Here is a 17,871-nt window from a genome sequence, read left to right on the forward strand (position 1 = left end):
GCTGAGCATTAAGAAACATTATATTCTGTTTATTGCAGTCAGAACTTTATAAAGCATATAAAAGATTTGTCCTAACTTCTGTTTTTCCATCATAATTTAACACTCGGCTAAGGTAGACTATCCAAATGTTTTGATCTTTGAGAGGTTCGATGTCTAATATAGTTAAGCTGACTTAAGATTTCAGCAGTGCAGATTCTACAGGTGTGGACTGTTGTTTCTGATTATCTGATTATATGGTCAAGTGTGGCTCCATCCTTAGTGCTTAATAAGTTTCTTGTTGACGTCTTAACCTCCTCTTGTAAATTCTTTATTCACCCTTTCAGTTAGGGTTTTCTATTCACTTCCTTCATGTCCCAGACCATCCCTGGACACATTCATATACTTTGCATACAGAGGACCCAGCTGGACACATTCACATACTTAGTATACAGCAGGACCCAGCTGTTTCCTTGGTAGCAGCCATCACAGTCTGTAAGTGTCTAATTGGTTTTTCTCTTTAAAAAAATTATTATAAAGGTAATGTACAGAGGGGTTACAGTACATGAGTCAGGCAATGAGTACATTTCCTTTTAAACAATATTCCTCCCTCCCTCATTCTCTCCCAGTATTTCCCCTCACTGCAAAGTTGTATAGTTCATTTCCAACATAGTATCTAGTGGGTTTCACTGATGAATTGATTCAGTCTTTGTCCTGCTGTTTCTGTGTTTCCCCTTCCCCTCCCCAAATCAGATAAACATATGCAAGACAAAAGGTACAGAAATCATAAACAGAAACTGAATAAACCAAAGAAAAAAGAAAGAAGAAAAGAGAAAAAAATGAACTATACAATAAAAAACGTCTTACTTCCATTTCTTGGAGTTCATTTTGATAAACATTATTTTATATGATTTTAAGCCCCTACAATCCTCTCCTAAGGATGTCCTGCTTTGTTCTCTATGTGTGAATGTTTAGACTGCTGCTTAATCATGGTCAAGAAAATGTGGTATGTGCACAATGAAATTCTGTGCTTCCATCAGAAAGAATGATAGTGCCCCATTCATAAGGAAATGGGAGGACTTGGAAAAAAATTATACTAAGTGAAGTAAGACAGATGCACAGAAACATAGGCTGCTCATTTGTAGTGATTAGAATATGCCTGTAAATCTACAAGTAAGCCCAATGGTCTTTCTCTTTGTCTTGATCTCTGCTAATAGAATATAATCTGGTTGGGAAAGAGGCCTGTCTCCCAATTCTGGAAATGTTAGACAGATGTTGACTAAATGAGGTGCTGGGTGGATCAGTGTGGTAGTTGCAGTTGTCTGTGTTTTATCTTGTGTATTTAGTGGGAGCAAATAGGGCTTAGATGGTCCTTTGTACTCTGAATCACCTCTGGAATTCAGAGCTTTCTTTCTCACTTTGCTGGTCTGGTCTATGTAGTAGAGTGGCATCACTTTCTAGAGCCATTGCAGATCTTCATATTTTTCCTGTAATCTATCCTCCAATGTTACTTGCCTGTGTAAAGATCTTGTCAACACTTGTTCTCTGTAGATACAAAGTTTAAAGCATTTAAATTAGTACAGCCTGTCCTCTCCAGGTTGTCATCCACCAATATAACCATCTATGTTTGTCCTGCCTATACTTGTAACATGATCATCCCAGCCTCAGAATCCTGAAAAGCCCCTTCCCTCGCCTCCTTCTCTTATACAATGCCTACTTAATCTTAAGATGTAACTTTAGAGGTCCACTATTCTGAAATGCTTCTATAGCTGTGAGTTAATTTTTTTCTTCGTGTTGGTTCCTAAAGCACTGTGCTCTGGTTTCTATCTGTCACTTATACTGTACTGTAATTACATATGTCTCCTCAGTGAACTTCTTCAAGAGCAAGGATCATTTTACATTATCAGGAAATGTCTCACATAGCATTCTTCTGGGCATGTTTCCCTTGCTGTTTCCTAAACTCATGTAACATAGATCCCTGTCAATGAGGTGGACTTTTTTTCACCTAATATTTATCAAATTTTGAGTAGCTTGGTGAGTACCAGCCAGGAGTCAGCACCTGAAATCATGCACACTAATTAACACCTGGTCTGCACAGCCACATTCTGCTGTTCAGAGTGAGATGCTGAATTGTAGGGTGTTAGTATTTAATGACACTTGATTTTTGTTCATTTTTCAAAGATTTCTGCTAGAGGACATTTTGTGTACTTGGGGGAAAGAGCCACCATCCTGTACAGCTATTGAAAGCTAGACAGCCTTTATCCCTTTTACCTGAGGCCCACTTTTCTTCCTGAGTACCTCCTTCTTGGCCTTTGCTTGTACTTCATAACTGTGACAGGCTTGTTACTTAGGTAGTAATGACTGCTTTGTATAAGTAGGGAACTCCAAACAAAGTTGACCAAACTCCAATAAAATAGTTGCTAGAGTGATTGATAGAAAGGGGTTAGGATTCACTAGTAGAAATGGAGCTTGGCATAGGAGGTCCAGAAGTGAGGGAAGTATCTATAAAGCTCCATATAGGTATAACCAGAAATGAACAAGGAATTTTGGTGAAAACCTGACAGATTGTAATAACTGTTTCTAGCAGGCACTGAATTTTAGAACTAGGCCCAGCTGACACAATTTACTCATTTGTACAACAATCATTTAATGGTCTCCTGTATGACAGATGCCACTACAATCAGTAATTGCCAACATTTATTTCTTGCTTGCTCTATGCTGGATACCATCCTAAGAATGCACATCAATTTGTTGAGTCTTCACAACAAAACCATGTGTTAAGTGCTACTATTACTTCCTTTTTCTTTGGGCGTACAGTGGTGAACAGGTGATTGTGGCCTCTGCCTCTCACTAAGGATGACAGTCTAAGAGGAGCCATCCAGCTCAATGTGGGAAGGCTGTGATGAGTTCATGCAGGGCACTAATCCAGCACAAGAGGCTAACATCACATGCCTGTGCTAAGACGTGATGCTGCTAAACAAAATGGTGGAAGGAAGCAGCCCATGTGAAGATCAGGACAAGGGTGGACAAGGGAGAAGGTGGGTGGGGCAGGTAGAAGGGAGAGAGGCAGAGCTGTCAGGCAGTGAAACCACTTTTAGGAGGACCATCCCAGGAGATGTTACATAGGTAAAACAGGCATCTAATAGGGGAGGCCATAGAGACCACTTTTCTTTTGCTGTTGTTGTTTTGTGTGTATGTGTTTGTGTATGTTAATACTAGGGCTTGAACTAAGGGCCTGGATGCTATCCCTTAGCTTTTTTATTTTTTGCTCAAGGCCAGTGCTCTACCACTTAACCCACATCTCACTTCTGGCTTTTTAATGATTATTTAGAGATAAGAGTCCCATGAACTTTCCTGCCTGGCCTGGTTTTGAACCATAATCCTTAGATCTCAGCCTCCTGTGTGTCTAGGATTATAGACTGTGATCCACCAGCAAGTGTGACTACTGATACTCTGAATGCCTTTTTTAGGCATGAAGTAATATCTGTGTGTGAGTACTCTCAGGATCCTGTCCACTGAGCACTACTTTCCCTCATTTGTTTAGCATATGTCATTGAACACCCCCTGAGCATATGAAGATCACGGACACTTGCTTTTAAGGAGCAGTGGAGCCCTCCTAGAGAAGGAATGAGCAGAGAAAAATGAACTTGAAGCCTAGGAATGATATTCTCTCTGGAGCTACTTATGACTACCTAAAAAATAGTTCAGTTACAATTGCAGTCAGTATTTTCCCACATCAGTAAGATATAAGTTCACTCTTCTACACATGGAATTCCTTTGCTTTAAAGATGTTTTTGCTTTAAAATAGAAATATTGATGACTCTTTGACTATCAGTAGACTGGCCAGAGGAAGGTAGTGTAGGAAGAGAGGCTAGTTGCTGTTCTCAGAACTGTCTCATAAAGGCCAGCACTAGGAAACTTAACCTACCAAGGGGCCAATTGAGACTGATGGGAAGCTAGGCATGTCTGTGTGATCAAGAAGAGGAAAAAGTTACTGCTTACATTTTTCTCTGGGTTTTCTTCTGGTTCTTCTGTGTTTATTCAAAATTCTACAAGTTAGATGAACAGCCAGAACTTGATCTCATGTTTGTTAGCCTTTGACAGACACACACACACACACACACACACACACACACACACACACACACACACACACACACACACACACACACACACACACACACACACACACACACACACACACACACACACACACACACACACACACACACACACACACACACACACACACACACACACACACACACACACACACACATTAGTGCCCAGTACTGAAGTTTCAACTCAGTGCCTCAATCTCTCACTTGAGTGCTCTCTACCACTTGCTACACTTCTTCCAGCTTTTTGCTGGCTAATTGGAGATAAGTCTCACGGATTTGTCTGCCCAGGCTGGCTTCTAACTATGATCCTCAGACCTTAGCCTCCTGAGTAGCTAAGATTATAGGTATGAGCCACTGGCACCTAGCTTACAAAGAAGATTTTTAGATTTTTCTTATATTAACTTCTTGTCCTTATAATTTTATATACCATTTCTACTTGGTTATCAACCCAACAAGCCATTATTATCCTGATTTTTTTGTTCTTAGTATTACCCCTTTTTACTTTAATGTGTAATCATGCACAATTCTGGTTGACTATTAAGAAAATATGTTGATCAGGACGTATATGTTGATCAGTACTGTGGTTTATTTTGTTTTGTTTTTGGTTTTTTGTTTTTTTTTTGGGGGGGGGTCCGGTCGTGGGGCCTGACTGAACTCTGGGCCTGGGCGCTGTCCCTCAGCTCTTCAGCTCAAGGCTAGCGCTCTACCACTTGAGCCACAGCGCCACTTCTGGCTTTTTTCTTTTTGCTAATGTGGTGCTGAGGAATCGAACCCAGGGCCTCAGGCATGCAAGGCAAGCGCTCTACCACTGAGCCACCTTCCCAGCCCAAGTCTCTTGTATTTTTCTACTTGAGCTGGCTTCCAACTGTAATGCTCACATCTCTGCCTCCTGAGCAGTTAGGATTATAGGCATGAGCCACCAGTACCTAGGATTATGCTACCATCTCTTACCAAACCAAATCCAGTCAAATCCAGCTGTCTTGTAGTGCAGGTTACACGTGAACTTAGATACCTCATTGTGACAGGCTTGTCTGAATAGATTCAACAAGATGGAGCCATGGATGTCCATCTGACTCACAGTAAGTGTATTTTTTCATCAGCTTCTCAGAGTCCTTGCCTCCCCCCTCCTTCATGTCCATTTCCAACACCTTCAGCAGTGCAACTGTGGCATTTTAAGTTGCTTGGGCATTTCTCTCTAGATTTAAAATGGGCTATGTCCCTCCAGGTGGTTGAACATATCACCTTCTGATGGAAGGAATCTACCACCAGATGTCTATGTGCATGACTGCTAGTTGTTCATTTTAATTAGATCATCATCATTTGTAATCTTCAGGATTCTTGTTGCTCTTTACTTTTTTCCTTTTGAGTTGCTGTTTTGTTGTGGATGTTGGTGTTATATGCAGCATGCTCAATTTACCAACAACAATTAAATCTCCTTATCAGCTCTTTGTCTGTTCTTGTCACCACTGAAGATATCCAGGCATAGAGGAAAGGACAGCTTTAAATGGTTAACAATATGGAGAAAAGTGCTGATCTTTAAATGCCAAGGAAATTTAATCAAAACAGGGGCTTATATAGATGCTGACATTGAACCTACATAAGTGGGTGAAAATTACTCTCTGGGTATTTGACATATGGTCCTTGTGGTTCCCAGAGTAGATATTTCTTGTTTTTAAAGATGCCAGGAACTGGAAATGTTGGCATGAGATAATTCTAATTGCTGGCTTGAAAATGGCTATGTGAAAAGTGTGGTTAATTGCCATGTGGGTCCCAATTAGAGTTTCTCGGCAGATTCCAAGCACAGGTTGGTGTCTGTAACTGCATATGTGCAAGTGAAAGTCAAAATTTCATTCAGAAGCTAAAACAGACTTGATATAATTGACAGAACCATGTCTCTAAAACGAGAACAATCTTTAATTTAGGTTAAAAAACTTGTCTTTTCTGCTCAGTAGAAAGTGAAGTTATTAGTCACATGCTTCATTTTTTATTTTATAGGAGATTGTAGGTATTCAGTAAAACAAATTCATTAAGAACAAAATGTTTCAGTGGTGAAGTAAATGTTCACAATCAAATCCTAATAAATGTTCATTGTTTTACAATACCTATTATCTACTAAATGCTTAACATGAACTGGGTTGCTTTGTTTCCTCTGTACTATTTTATGTAATGTTAGTAAGACCAAAAGATGTCTGTTGTCATCCACATTTTTTTTCTTTTTTCTTTTTCTTTCTAAGCTCAAGGCTAGAGCTCTACCACTTGAGCCACAGCACCACTAATGGCATTTTGTGCTTATGCGGTGCTGAGAATTGAACCCAGGGCCTCATGCATGCAAGGCAAGTGCTCTACCACTGAGCCACCTTCCCAGCCACTGTCATCCACATTTTATAGATGAGTAAATTAGTTAGGATTAGAGCATTCCCTAAATCATACAACTGTGGACTGTCTGATCTACAATGTGTTCCTTTGTTCAGAAAAATAAAGATTCATGATATTTTGGATCATTTAAGTTTTTTCCATATTATGAAAAATAGAACAGTTGTCTTAGTAGCAGGAAGTTAGGGCTTTGATCCCAGCACAAAAAGCTAGTGACCATAAAGTCCTTTAATAAGGGATGTGTCAGATAACAGTAGAAATGAAGGTGAAAGGATTAGAGTCCATGAAGCAGTAGGCTTTTTTCATTGCTGTTATTTTTTCTTTTTTTAATTGTTGTTATAAAGGTGATTATAGAAGGGCTGTTTTATAAGTCTGGTAATGAGTACATCACCCCTTCCTTCACTCTCTCCCACTTCAGCAAGCTTTTTAGCCATAGCTTGAATTGAATTGCTGCTTCTCCTGTGATGCCGCCAAAGGACTATGTGACATGGAAGCATAAACTCATAGTGCTAGGCTTGGGCAATATACTAAATTCTGACTTTTAGCTGTAATTCTGACTTCTGTTAGCATGGGGAGGGGAGGAGAATTTATTGGTTCACATAATTGGGAAGTCTGTGGGGACATCAAGCTGTAGACTCAGCTGTAATTAGAACAGGCTCTCCTACCCACTTCCCAGGACAGACAGGTTCCTAGTGCAGTCCACAGCCCTAATCTTTGACCTCTCAGTTCAGCAACTCCAGCAGAAAGGCAAACAGGTCATGGAAGTTTGGAAATAACCAACTTGGAAACTAATCACAGTGCATCACAGGAATTGGGGAAATGGACTACCCTGGCTGGTCTTACTCTTATGAGTTGGAAATCCTGCATGTTAACTCTACTCAAACTGCATGAGATGTATCCCAAAAGAATGAGGGTCTCCCCTTTTTTTTTCTTTCCCATCACTACTGGGCTTGAACTTGGGGCTTGGCCACTGTCCTGTGGCTTTTTCCATTCAAGGTTAGCACTCTACCACATGCCTCCATTTCTGGCTTCTTGGTGGTTCATTGGAGATAAAGAGTCTCTCGGACTTTTCTGTCTGGGCTAGCTTTGAACTGAGATCTTCAGATCTCAGCTTCCTGAGTAGCGAGGATTACAGGTGTGAGTCACCAGCACCTGGTTTGAACAATCTGTATCAAAGGGAGGAGAAGGGAGGATTTTCACACTGACCCTGTGAGGGATATGTAGTCCAGTGTAAATCAAGATGCCTTGGAATTTGTGACTTTTACCTCTTAAAAGTCATGTTGATTTTTACTAACATATCTCTATATTTCTGTTTTATAAAACGGATGTTTTTAAAAAAAACTTTTTTAACTTAAAAAACAAAACAAAAATTGATGTTTTTTAAAATTCCTCATGGTGTGAATTGAGTTACCCCAGGAAGTAGAAAAACTTAGGAGTATGGAAGAATACTATCAGTAGCACCATGGGGCCCAGGAAGCAGGATAGAGGAGAAGCGGAGGACCAGAGAAATCCTAAAATGAAGCAAGGGGCTCTGACTTGAAGTGACTGAGGCCTGTAGGAGGGCTACAGCCCTGGCTTACAGCTCTTTGCTGAGGGAGCTAAAAGATCAAGCAGTGACCATTTGGCAGATCTCTCTGGCAACTAGTGCAGGCCACTAAGGCTTCTGTTGCTGTGTGTGTGTGTGTGTGTGTGTGTGTGTGTGTGTGTGTGTGTGTGTGTGTGTGTGTGTGTGTGTGTGTGTGTGTGTGTGTGTGTGTGTGTGTGTGTGTGTGTGTGTGTGTGTGTGTGTGTGTGTGTGTGTGTGTGTGTGTGTGTGTGTGCACTCCAGTACTGAGGCGGCTTGAACTCAGCACCTAGATGCTGTCTCAAGGCTGCCACTCTACCAGTTAAGCTACAGCTCCACTTCCAGCTTTTGAGTAGTTAATTGGAAATAAGAGTTACAGATACTTTTCCTGACCAGGCTGGTTTTGACCCATGATCCTCAGATCCTAGCCATTTGAACAGTGAGGATTGCAGCTGTGAGCCATAGGTACCCAGCTCCACTGCTTTGTCTTTAAACTGACTCTAAGAAACATGCAATGTGTACCTATTGTTTTAAATGCTCCTTGACATATCTTTGCACTGGTTGGCCATGGCTATCAAACTGAGAGTGAGAAATGGACCAAATGGGGAAGAAACTGGAACAGAAAGAATGGAGAGGCATGTTATAATCTTCTTTCTGGCCAGATTTCTCCCATTATTTGCTGTATCTGTTTCCTTTGTTTTTCCTTCTCTTCTCATCCTAAAACTTGGTCCCATTCTGAAGACCATTAGAGGTTTTTTTTTCTCCTTCTCCTTCTTCTTCTCTTAGTATATTACAACATAGGCTTACAGAGATTAAGGTTGCTTTCAGATGGTTTTTCAAGTTGTTTTCAGTTTCTTTTGAGACAGGATCTTACTGTGTAGCCCAGCCTGGCCTCAACTTTGACATTCTCCTGTCTCCCCGCCTCCTATGTTGCATTATCTTTTGGTTTATGAGTTATTGAGTGCTTACCATGGGATCAGTCTTCATATGACAGAGAGGAGGGCAAATATCTTACCACATCATCTCAAAGAGAAATGACTTTTTTTTTAATGTTTTAACTGTTATTCTTAAAGTTATATACAGAGAGATTACAGCAATATGATGTAATGAGTCCCATTTCTTATTGGACAACATCACCCCTTCCCTTGCTCTCTCCTGGTTTTTCCTCAGGTCCCTACCCACAAGTCGTATAGTTCATTTTCAACATAGTGTCTACTGCTGCATTTGTTCACCTTTGTCCCTCCATTTCTATGCCTCCCTTATCCTCCCAAAGACAGATACACAAAGGATCAGAATAGCTCAATAGCTATGTACATATGATCATATAAAATGATGCTAATTGAAATGAACTCCAAGATTTGGAAAGAAGAGTGTTTTTTTTTTTTTGTTTCTTTGTTTTTGTTTTTTAAGGCACTGTGTGAAGTTATTTCTTTTTTCTTTCATTTTTTCCCCTTTGGTTTATCCCCTGTTGTCACTGTTTTTATTTTTTGTACCCTATGTCTTGTATATATATTTATCTGATTTGGGGAAGAGAAAAGGAATAACAAAATGGTGAGACGGGGTGGGAAAGTGGCTTAATGGTAAAGTGCTTGCCTTGTATGCATGAAGCCTTGGGTTTGATTCCTTAGTACCACATAAACAGAAAAAGCCAGAAGTAGCGCTGTGGCTTAAGTGTCAGAGTACTAGCCTTCAGCACAGAGAGGCTCAGGGACAGTGCCCAGGCCCTGAGTTCAAGCCCCAGGACTCACACACACACACACACACACACACACACACACACACACACACACACACACACACACGCACGCACACACATGCATGCACACACATGCATGCACACACGCACACTCTCACACAAAACAAAATGATGAGACAGAGGACAAAGGGTGAACCAATGCAACAGCAATACTTATAAGACATTATGTTGGAAATGAACTTTATAACTTGGGGGAAGGGGAGTAAGGGGAGAGGAAAAGTGGGAAAAAACAAGGGAGGAGGTAACAAGGTTTGACAAGAAATGTACTCCTTACCTTAGTTACATAACTGTGATCCCTCTGACATTACCCTTACAATAAAATAAAACATTTTTTAAAAAAGAAAAAACAAACAGCAACAAAGGAAAAACCTCTTGTTTCAATTTCCTGGAGTTCATTTTGATAAATATTATTTTATATGATCAGATGTATCTAGGCATTGGACTTTTGTGTTCCTCTCCTGAGAATTTCCTTCTTTGGTCTCACTATGTGTGAATGTCTAAAATCCTGTATAATTTACCATGTTCCAGTGTTGACTTCTCCTTTCAAAATAATTATGAAAGTATATCCTGAAATAACCAGAAACTTTTTCCTTGTTTTTTTTCCCTATGGATAGAAAAAATGCTGCATTATTTACACAGCATGTTCTTTAAATGGTCAGAATAATGTCATTTTATTTTTTATAGAAACACTATATGATTGCATAGAAAAAAGTAGGTGGTGGTGTACTCATTTTTGCAGATGGCTGATAACATTTGGAAGCTAAAAATAAATGGTTTAGAAATGTTTCATTTATATTCTCATAAGCAAGTTAGGTTTCATATAGTACATTTAAACTAAAGGCAAGCAGGCTGGAAACAGCTCAGCAAAAAGTGAAATATATTGGGGTTGAATTTATATTAGCAGGAATGATGTACAATAAAATATATTTAATATGTGAATACATGCTTTATCCATCAAGATTTTGCTAAAGTTGCAATTGTTGGGTTGATGCAATTTAAAATGTATTAATCCATTGAAATTTAAAAATATGCATATAAATATATATATATACATATATGTATATATATGTATATCTCAAAGGCCAGAACTTGCCAAAGCTTGCACTAGCTTCAGAAGATGGAATTTGGCCTCATGAAGCCTTGAGGGAGGCCCCAAGTCAGTGTGCAGTTCCCATGATAGTGGCTGTGGGGAGGTGAGGAAATTTTGTAATAGAAGGTTATAAAGGGAGGGTTCTTTGAGGAACTGGATAGTTCTCTGGTCCTGATATCTGCAGGAAGGGAAGTAGAGAGTAGAGAGTGACTATGGGATGAGGAGAGGGTCCAGGACAGATGTGGTTGATGTAAGGGAGATAAAGACACCTAAAGTTTAAAAAAGGTGCAACAAAAATATCCATAACAGTATCAGATTGAGTGTGTTTCAAGTTGAGGGAGAAGAAACAATCTTCAGCTCCTGTAGCTTTAGAAGCTGAGTTAATGCTGTGATTAGATGCTTCACAAGAAGACAGTGGACCATCTCTCCATCACCCGCACCCAACAAAATGAAACCATTTTAATGGATTTTAGACTTGGAGGAAGAATGCATTCTGTATTATCTTTTCATTGATGCTACTTCTATGTGTATTTTATCTGAGCCTGTCTTTGAGGAGTTTTAATTTGGATATAACAATGGAATTTTCATGGCTATTTTCTTTCTGTTTTAACTGGCAGAATCTTAAAAAGATTCAAGAAATGGAAAAGAGTGATGAATGTGGCACAGACTTGGAGGAACTACAGCATGCCGATTGGGTAAGGGTTGTATACTTCTTCACCTGCTTCATGTCAGGGTACCGTAATGCTCTTACAAAACCAGTTGTCAGGGCTAGACAATGTGGTTCAATGGTAGAACACTTGCCCAGCAAGACCAAAGTTCCGAGTTCAAACCTCAGTACTGACCATAGATAGATAGATAGATAGATAGATAGATAGATAGATAGATAGATAGATAGATAGATAGATAGATAGATTTATATGTATACATATAAAGGTGGCTCACACCTGTAATCCTAACTACTCAGGAGGCTGAGATCTGAGGATCATGGTTTGAAGCTAACTTGGGTAGGATCCATTAAACTCTTATCTCCCATTAACCAACAGAAAGCCAGAGGTGGAGCTATGGCTCAAGTGACAAGAGTGCCAGCTTTGAGCAATAAAGCTAAAGAATAGCACCCAGGCCCTGAGTTCAAGCTTTAGTACTAGCATACAAATATATATTGATATTTCTTGTTTTGTTTTGTTTTTTCAGTCATGTGGCTTGAACTCTGGGCCTGGGCACTGTCCCTCAGCTCTTCAGCTCAAGGCTAGCACTGTACCACTTTGAGCCACAGAGCCACATCTGGTTTTCTGAGTGGTTTATTTTATGAGTCTTAAGGATTTTCCTGCCCAGGCTGGCTTTGAACCGTGATCTCAGATGTCATCCTCCTGAGTAGCTAGGATTATAGGCATGAGCCACCAGCAACTGGCATGATATTTCTAATTAACCTATTAATATCTTAGGCTGGGGACAGTGGCTCACACTTGTCATACCAGCTATTCAGGAGATGAGGATTAGGAAGGTTGTGGTTCAAAGCTTAACCTGGTTAGAAAAAGTTAGATCCTACCTCACCAAATAAGATGGGCATAGTGGTGGATGCCTGTAAGCCCCGTTACATGGGAGGCATAGGTAGGAGAATCAGGGTTCAAGGCCTGGTAAAACATAGGCCCCTATCTAAAAAAAAAATAACTAAAGGCAAAGGTCTTGCAGTATGAGTCAGATGGTAGAACACTCACTATAATAGGCCTTGAGTTCAACCATAATACACACTTATGTTGCTCTACCACTGAGCTATGCCTCTACCTCATTCAGTATAGACAATTCTTAAGAAATTGATTTTATAAGAATACATTTAGGTAGGTATTGAGATCATTAATTTGGAGGAGCTACAGCATTTTAATCAAATATTGTATTGACTGACTTTTCACAGACAGAAAGAATGATGAACTAATGTTACTAGTCAGGAGAACAAAAGGGATAAAACAAGAGTATACATATTTGTCATATGTTATATCAAGCACTTTTTTTCTCTAGATAAACATACTGTACTTACATTAAGACATTAAGAATAATCATTTTTCTGGGGAGGGGGGAGGCTGGGAAGGGAGGTGAAGGGTAAACAAAGGAGGAGGCTGCAATGCTTGGTAAGAAATGTATGCATTATCCTGCCCATGTAATTGTAGCCCCTCTGTACAGTATGTTCTCAAATAAAATAAAATAATATTAAAAAAAATAGTAATGAAAATGGAGCTTAATGGTACATAAATAAAAATAATTAAATAGAAAAAAACAAAGAATAATCATTTTTCTGGTGAAGAAGTAGTAATAGGCTATAATATTTTTTTCAGAAAATTCCACTCACTTTTGAAAGCTATTTTCTTTTTTATTCTCTATCAATCAAACAAAAACATTGTTATATCAAGCACTTTCATGTAAGTCTCATTTTATTCTTAGGATTCTTGAAGGTTAATTAGGCAACTTGTTATTTATAAATAAAAAACTATGATTAAATGATATATATATATAAAGATAACAAGAATTGTCATTTGAGCCTTTCCTTATGTATTGATCCAACTATGACCTTCCTGATTAGTTATGAAGTACCATTTTCCTTTATTGATGAGGAAACTAGGGCTAGTCAAAAGCAAGTAGGTAATTAAATCAGGCAGCTGTGGTCACAGTGATGCTGTGAAACTAACCACTAGGCAGTCACAGAGACAGCGCTAGGTAAACCTAGATCACAGGTCTGCGAGCAGTTGGAGTCGTTTAACTCCACAGGTATGGTAGTCTTGCCCTGGAAGCAAGGCCAATCCAAGCTTGATATTCTCTCAGCAGAAAGAAACATGACAGACAAGCCTGACATCCATGTCCTTTTAAAATCTTTGATCTCATCATGCCCACTCCTGTTCCAGTGTCCAAGCAAATTATATAGCCAAACCCAAAGTCAGGCTGTGAGAAATAGACCCTGTTGCAAGTCCAGTCACAAAGCAAGGCAGAAGCACAGGGAGATGTGTCTTAATGCAACCACACACAGTGTTGGAGATGGGCTTTAAACCCAGACCCTTCAGCTTTTAGAGCCCATGGATTCTTGACTTTCTACCTATCTTTTCCCATCCTAATGTAATTTTTAAAGAAGTTTTTGTTTGGCTTACGCATTCATGCTCTTTATTTTGATGACTATAGCTGTTCAGAAGAAATGAATGAATTTACTTACTGCTATCTCTTCACCCTTGGTCTTTTTAGGCCCGATTCTGGGTGCAGGTGATGAGAGATTTGCGAAATGGAGTAAAGCTGAAGAAGGTCCAACAGCGGCAGTACAACCCACTGCCCATTGAATACCAGCTCACACCCTATGAAATGCTAATGGATGACATTCGGTGCAAAAGATACACCTTGCGGAAAGTGATGGTAAGAAACAAAGAAAATTAATATGCTCATGGTCCTTCTGTAATATTACTTGCAGAAAATGGTCTTCCCGGTGATTTTTTTCCTATGAAAATAATAATCATTGTAGAAAATTTGGAAAATACAAAACTCAAAGAAAAAAGTTTCAAATATGTAATCTCACCAACATGTTGGTTTATAATCCTCAGTTTTTTTGCTCTGTGCATTGGGTTAGAACAAAATGGGCTAGCTTTGTATCCAGTTGTTTTTGTTTAACATATTGTCAATATTTTTCCCACATCATTATATGCAGCATTATCATTGCTTGGCATCATTTTCTCCACAAACATTTACAAAGTAATGAGTTTCATCATGTCATTTTCATATATAATCTACTTTGACCACGTTCACCTGTCCGTTAATCCTCTCTGTCCTTCACCACCAGTCCCTTTCCTCTTCCCACATCGTCCCCTTCTACTTTTTATGATTTTTAAACATACACTATTAGTGTTTTCTTTCTTTTTTTGCACTGTAAGTTTGACTTATTTTGCTTATTGACATGATGATCACGAATTCCACCCATTTTCCTGAAAATGACATAATTTTATTCTTCAGAGTTGAGTAAAACTCCATTATGTAAATGTACCACATTGTTGTTGAGCACGTAGACTGGTTCCATAATTTAGCTGTTGTGAACAGTGCTGCAATAAACATGGGTGTGAGGTGCCTCTATTGTATGTTGATTCAGATTTGAGTCTGTACATTCCCAGGAGTGGTAGAGCAGGATCATATGGTAGTTCTATTTTTATTTTTTTGAGGAACCGCCATACTGATTTTCATAGTGACTATGCTAACATATATTCCTATCCACATTGTATGAAGATTTCTTTCCCCACCCACCCCCTACCTATCCTCCCCAGCATTTGTTGTTTGTTTTCTTGATGATAGCCATTCCATTCTGGGATGAGATGGAATCTCAAGGTGGGGATTTTTCCCCTAATGACTAAGAACAATATCATTTCTAAGTAACCACCTTTTCTAACTATGACTATCATACCAGAGTCTATTTAAGCAACCTATTTTCTGTTTCCTAGCACATAAAATTTTGTGGATAGCCACAATGAAGTCCTTAGTAAGTTCTGGAAATTGGAACATCCACCTCATCAGTGAATCCTGAAATTCTGTCATTAAAATGTATGCTGAATCTAGCTGGGTACTGGTGGCTCACGCCTATGATCCTAGCTACTCAGGAGGCTGAAATCTGAGGATTCACACAAATTTGAGAGATTCTTATCTCTAAATTTACCACCAAAGAGTAAGAAGTGGACATGTGGCAGTAGAGTGCCAGCCTTGAGAAAAAAAAAAAAAAGTGAGAGCAAAGTCTGAGTTCGAGACAAAATACTAGAACAACAACCAAAACATGTATCCTGAATCTGACTGCTTCTCTGCACTGACACCTCACATACTGCCTGACCTAGCCACCTCCACCATCTCCAAGTAGACTGTTTCCATAAGAAATGAGGGAAGTGCTGCCCCATGTCTGGCAGAGCCCTGCACCTTCTCCTGGAGTATGGCTGATGTGAGCTTCTGGCTCTGTCCTTGTCACAGCCATCTGTGCTCTGGACAGAGGAGGGAGGGCCCCATTTGTCTCTGCCAAGCACTTCTAATGCTGTATTTAAGTGAGGAACTTGTGTCTCAGAAGACAAGTGCCCTGAAAACACATGAAGTACAGCCCAAGGATCACCTTAGAAAGGTTAATCTTCAATCTATGTGCAGTAACAAGAAAGAAAACGGCTGGGTCAGGAAAGGTCCCAGGCTTCAGCATGAGTATGTAATTGAAATCGACATGTTCTACAAGTCTGCAGTGATTGGTGAACTGTAGAGTTAGCATCTGTGAATAAGCATACATCTTACATTTGATTTCTAATGCTTTTTTAAAAAATCCCATTTGGGATACACTGCAGCCCTGAGGTAAGTGCTGTCACTCTCATTTGAAAGGAAAGAAACCTAAGGCACACAGAAGTGGTCAGAATTGTACATCTTCACCAACCAGGTGGAAATGTGTCCTTGTTTTATTTTGTTTGTTTGTTTTTGTTTTTTGTCGGTTGTGGGGCTTGAACTCTGGGCCTGGGCGCTGTCCCTCAGCTCTTCAGCTCAAGGCCAGTGTTCTACCATTTGAGCCACAGAGCCATTTCCGGTTTTCTGAGTGGTTTATTAAGATAAGAGTCTCATGGACTTAACTGCCCAGGCTGGCTTTGAACTATGATCCTCAGATCTCAGCCTCCTGAGTAGCTAGGATTACAGGCATGAGCCACCGGTGCCTGGTGCCAATGTCCTTCTTAAACCAGGCACCCAGAAGCCTGTGCATGGCTTGGCTCAAGCAGCAATCACTCTTGACAGAGGTCACTCTACCTCATTCAGGCTTAGGGGTGGGTACAGGGAGGAGGAGCCTAGTGGTTGTTGGATAGACTCCTCAAGGTTTATACAAGGAACAGGGGTTGTGGGGAGACTAAGACTAGGGATATCAATTCAGTCTCTGCTTATCTTTCATTTGGCAGTTCTGTGAATATAAGCAAATCTTGTTTCTGTACTTGAATTTACTTAACAGAATGTAAGTTGTGTTACCAGGCCTTCCTGGCCTGTTTGATATGAGGCTTTTCCTCAATGATGCAAATAAGAGGTGAAAGGGTTTTTAAATTATAAAATTCTCAGTAAACTACAGTGTTATTTATTCTGTTCACATTCTGATTTCAGAAACTTTTTGTTAATCTTCATGTATCTCAAATGTAATTTTCTAACATGATAGAATTAGTATGACTTGGGTTTTTCTTTAATTTCATAGTTACTTTGCTCTAATTCACACAATCATTTATTTTCTACTCTGTCGATTTGAAATGTGTCCTTGGTAGGCTGCATCATACTTCACTGACTTTGTGATCTATTTAAGATAACAACGGTACTAGAAAACCTAAAATGATAGATCTGTAGTCACATGGTTTTCTACTTTTTGTCTCCTTTTAGGTGAATGGTGACATTCCCCCTCGGTTAAAAAAGAGTGCTCATGAAATCATCCTTGACTTTATCAGATCAAGACCTCCTTTAAATCCAGTATGTAGTCTGATCCTCTGACACCCCTTCTTTGGTGAAAGCTTAATGAATTCTTCTCCTCTAGGGACTGTTTCAAAACTTGGCTTTTTAAATGGTTACTTTTTCCACCGATTTTTTTTCTGAGAATGATATGATGAAATGCAACTATAAGTTACAGTGCATTCTTTTTTTTTTTGGAGAGCAGAGGTTGGCCTGGAACTCACTATGTATCCCATGTGGCCTTGACCTCACCGTCCTGCTTCTTCAGCCTCTCAAGATCTGGGATTACAGGCATATACCACCATGCTCTACTGAAAATTACATTCTTAGGTCACACACACAAAAACTTTCTTTCAGTTGTTCGATACATAGCTATGTCCCAGAATGTTTTTATCTATAAACAAGCTGAGTCATGGTGCAGAATCTTGCTGAATAGCAACTAACTAAATACTTGATAGTTTCAGGTATGAGTTGCCCTTCCAATACTTTATAGTTCTACTCTCCCTCCTTGGTAGTGTCACATTGACATTATTTTTAGTGT

The 17,871-nt window shown here is 39.5% G+C and overlaps 1 protein-coding gene across 4 annotated transcripts in view; it reads left to right on the top strand.

Annotated features, from left to right (window-relative positions):
• Spire1 (spire type actin nucleation factor 1) overlaps window positions 1-17,871 on the top strand; it is a 160,854-nt gene that overhangs the window by 99,631 nt on the left and 43,352 nt on the right. For all 4 annotated transcript variants that reach the window (XM_070029608.1, XM_070029609.1, XM_070029610.1 and 1 more), the window contains exons 5-7: window positions 11,498-11,575; window positions 14,103-14,267; window positions 17,265-17,351. In XM_070029608.1, coding sequence (XP_069885709.1) covers window positions 11,498-11,575; window positions 14,103-14,267; window positions 17,265-17,351 — 330 coding nt within the window. The remainder of the gene's footprint in view (window positions 1-11,497; window positions 11,576-14,102; window positions 14,268-17,264; window positions 17,352-17,871) is intronic.

The sequence above is a fragment of the Dipodomys merriami genome, unplaced genomic scaffold (genome assembly GCF_024711535.1).
Source record: "Dipodomys merriami isolate MVZ:Mamm:240054 unplaced genomic scaffold, mDipMer1.0.p SCAF_2, whole genome shotgun sequence".
Lineage (NCBI taxonomy): Eukaryota > Metazoa > Chordata > Mammalia > Rodentia > Heteromyidae > Dipodomys > Dipodomys merriami.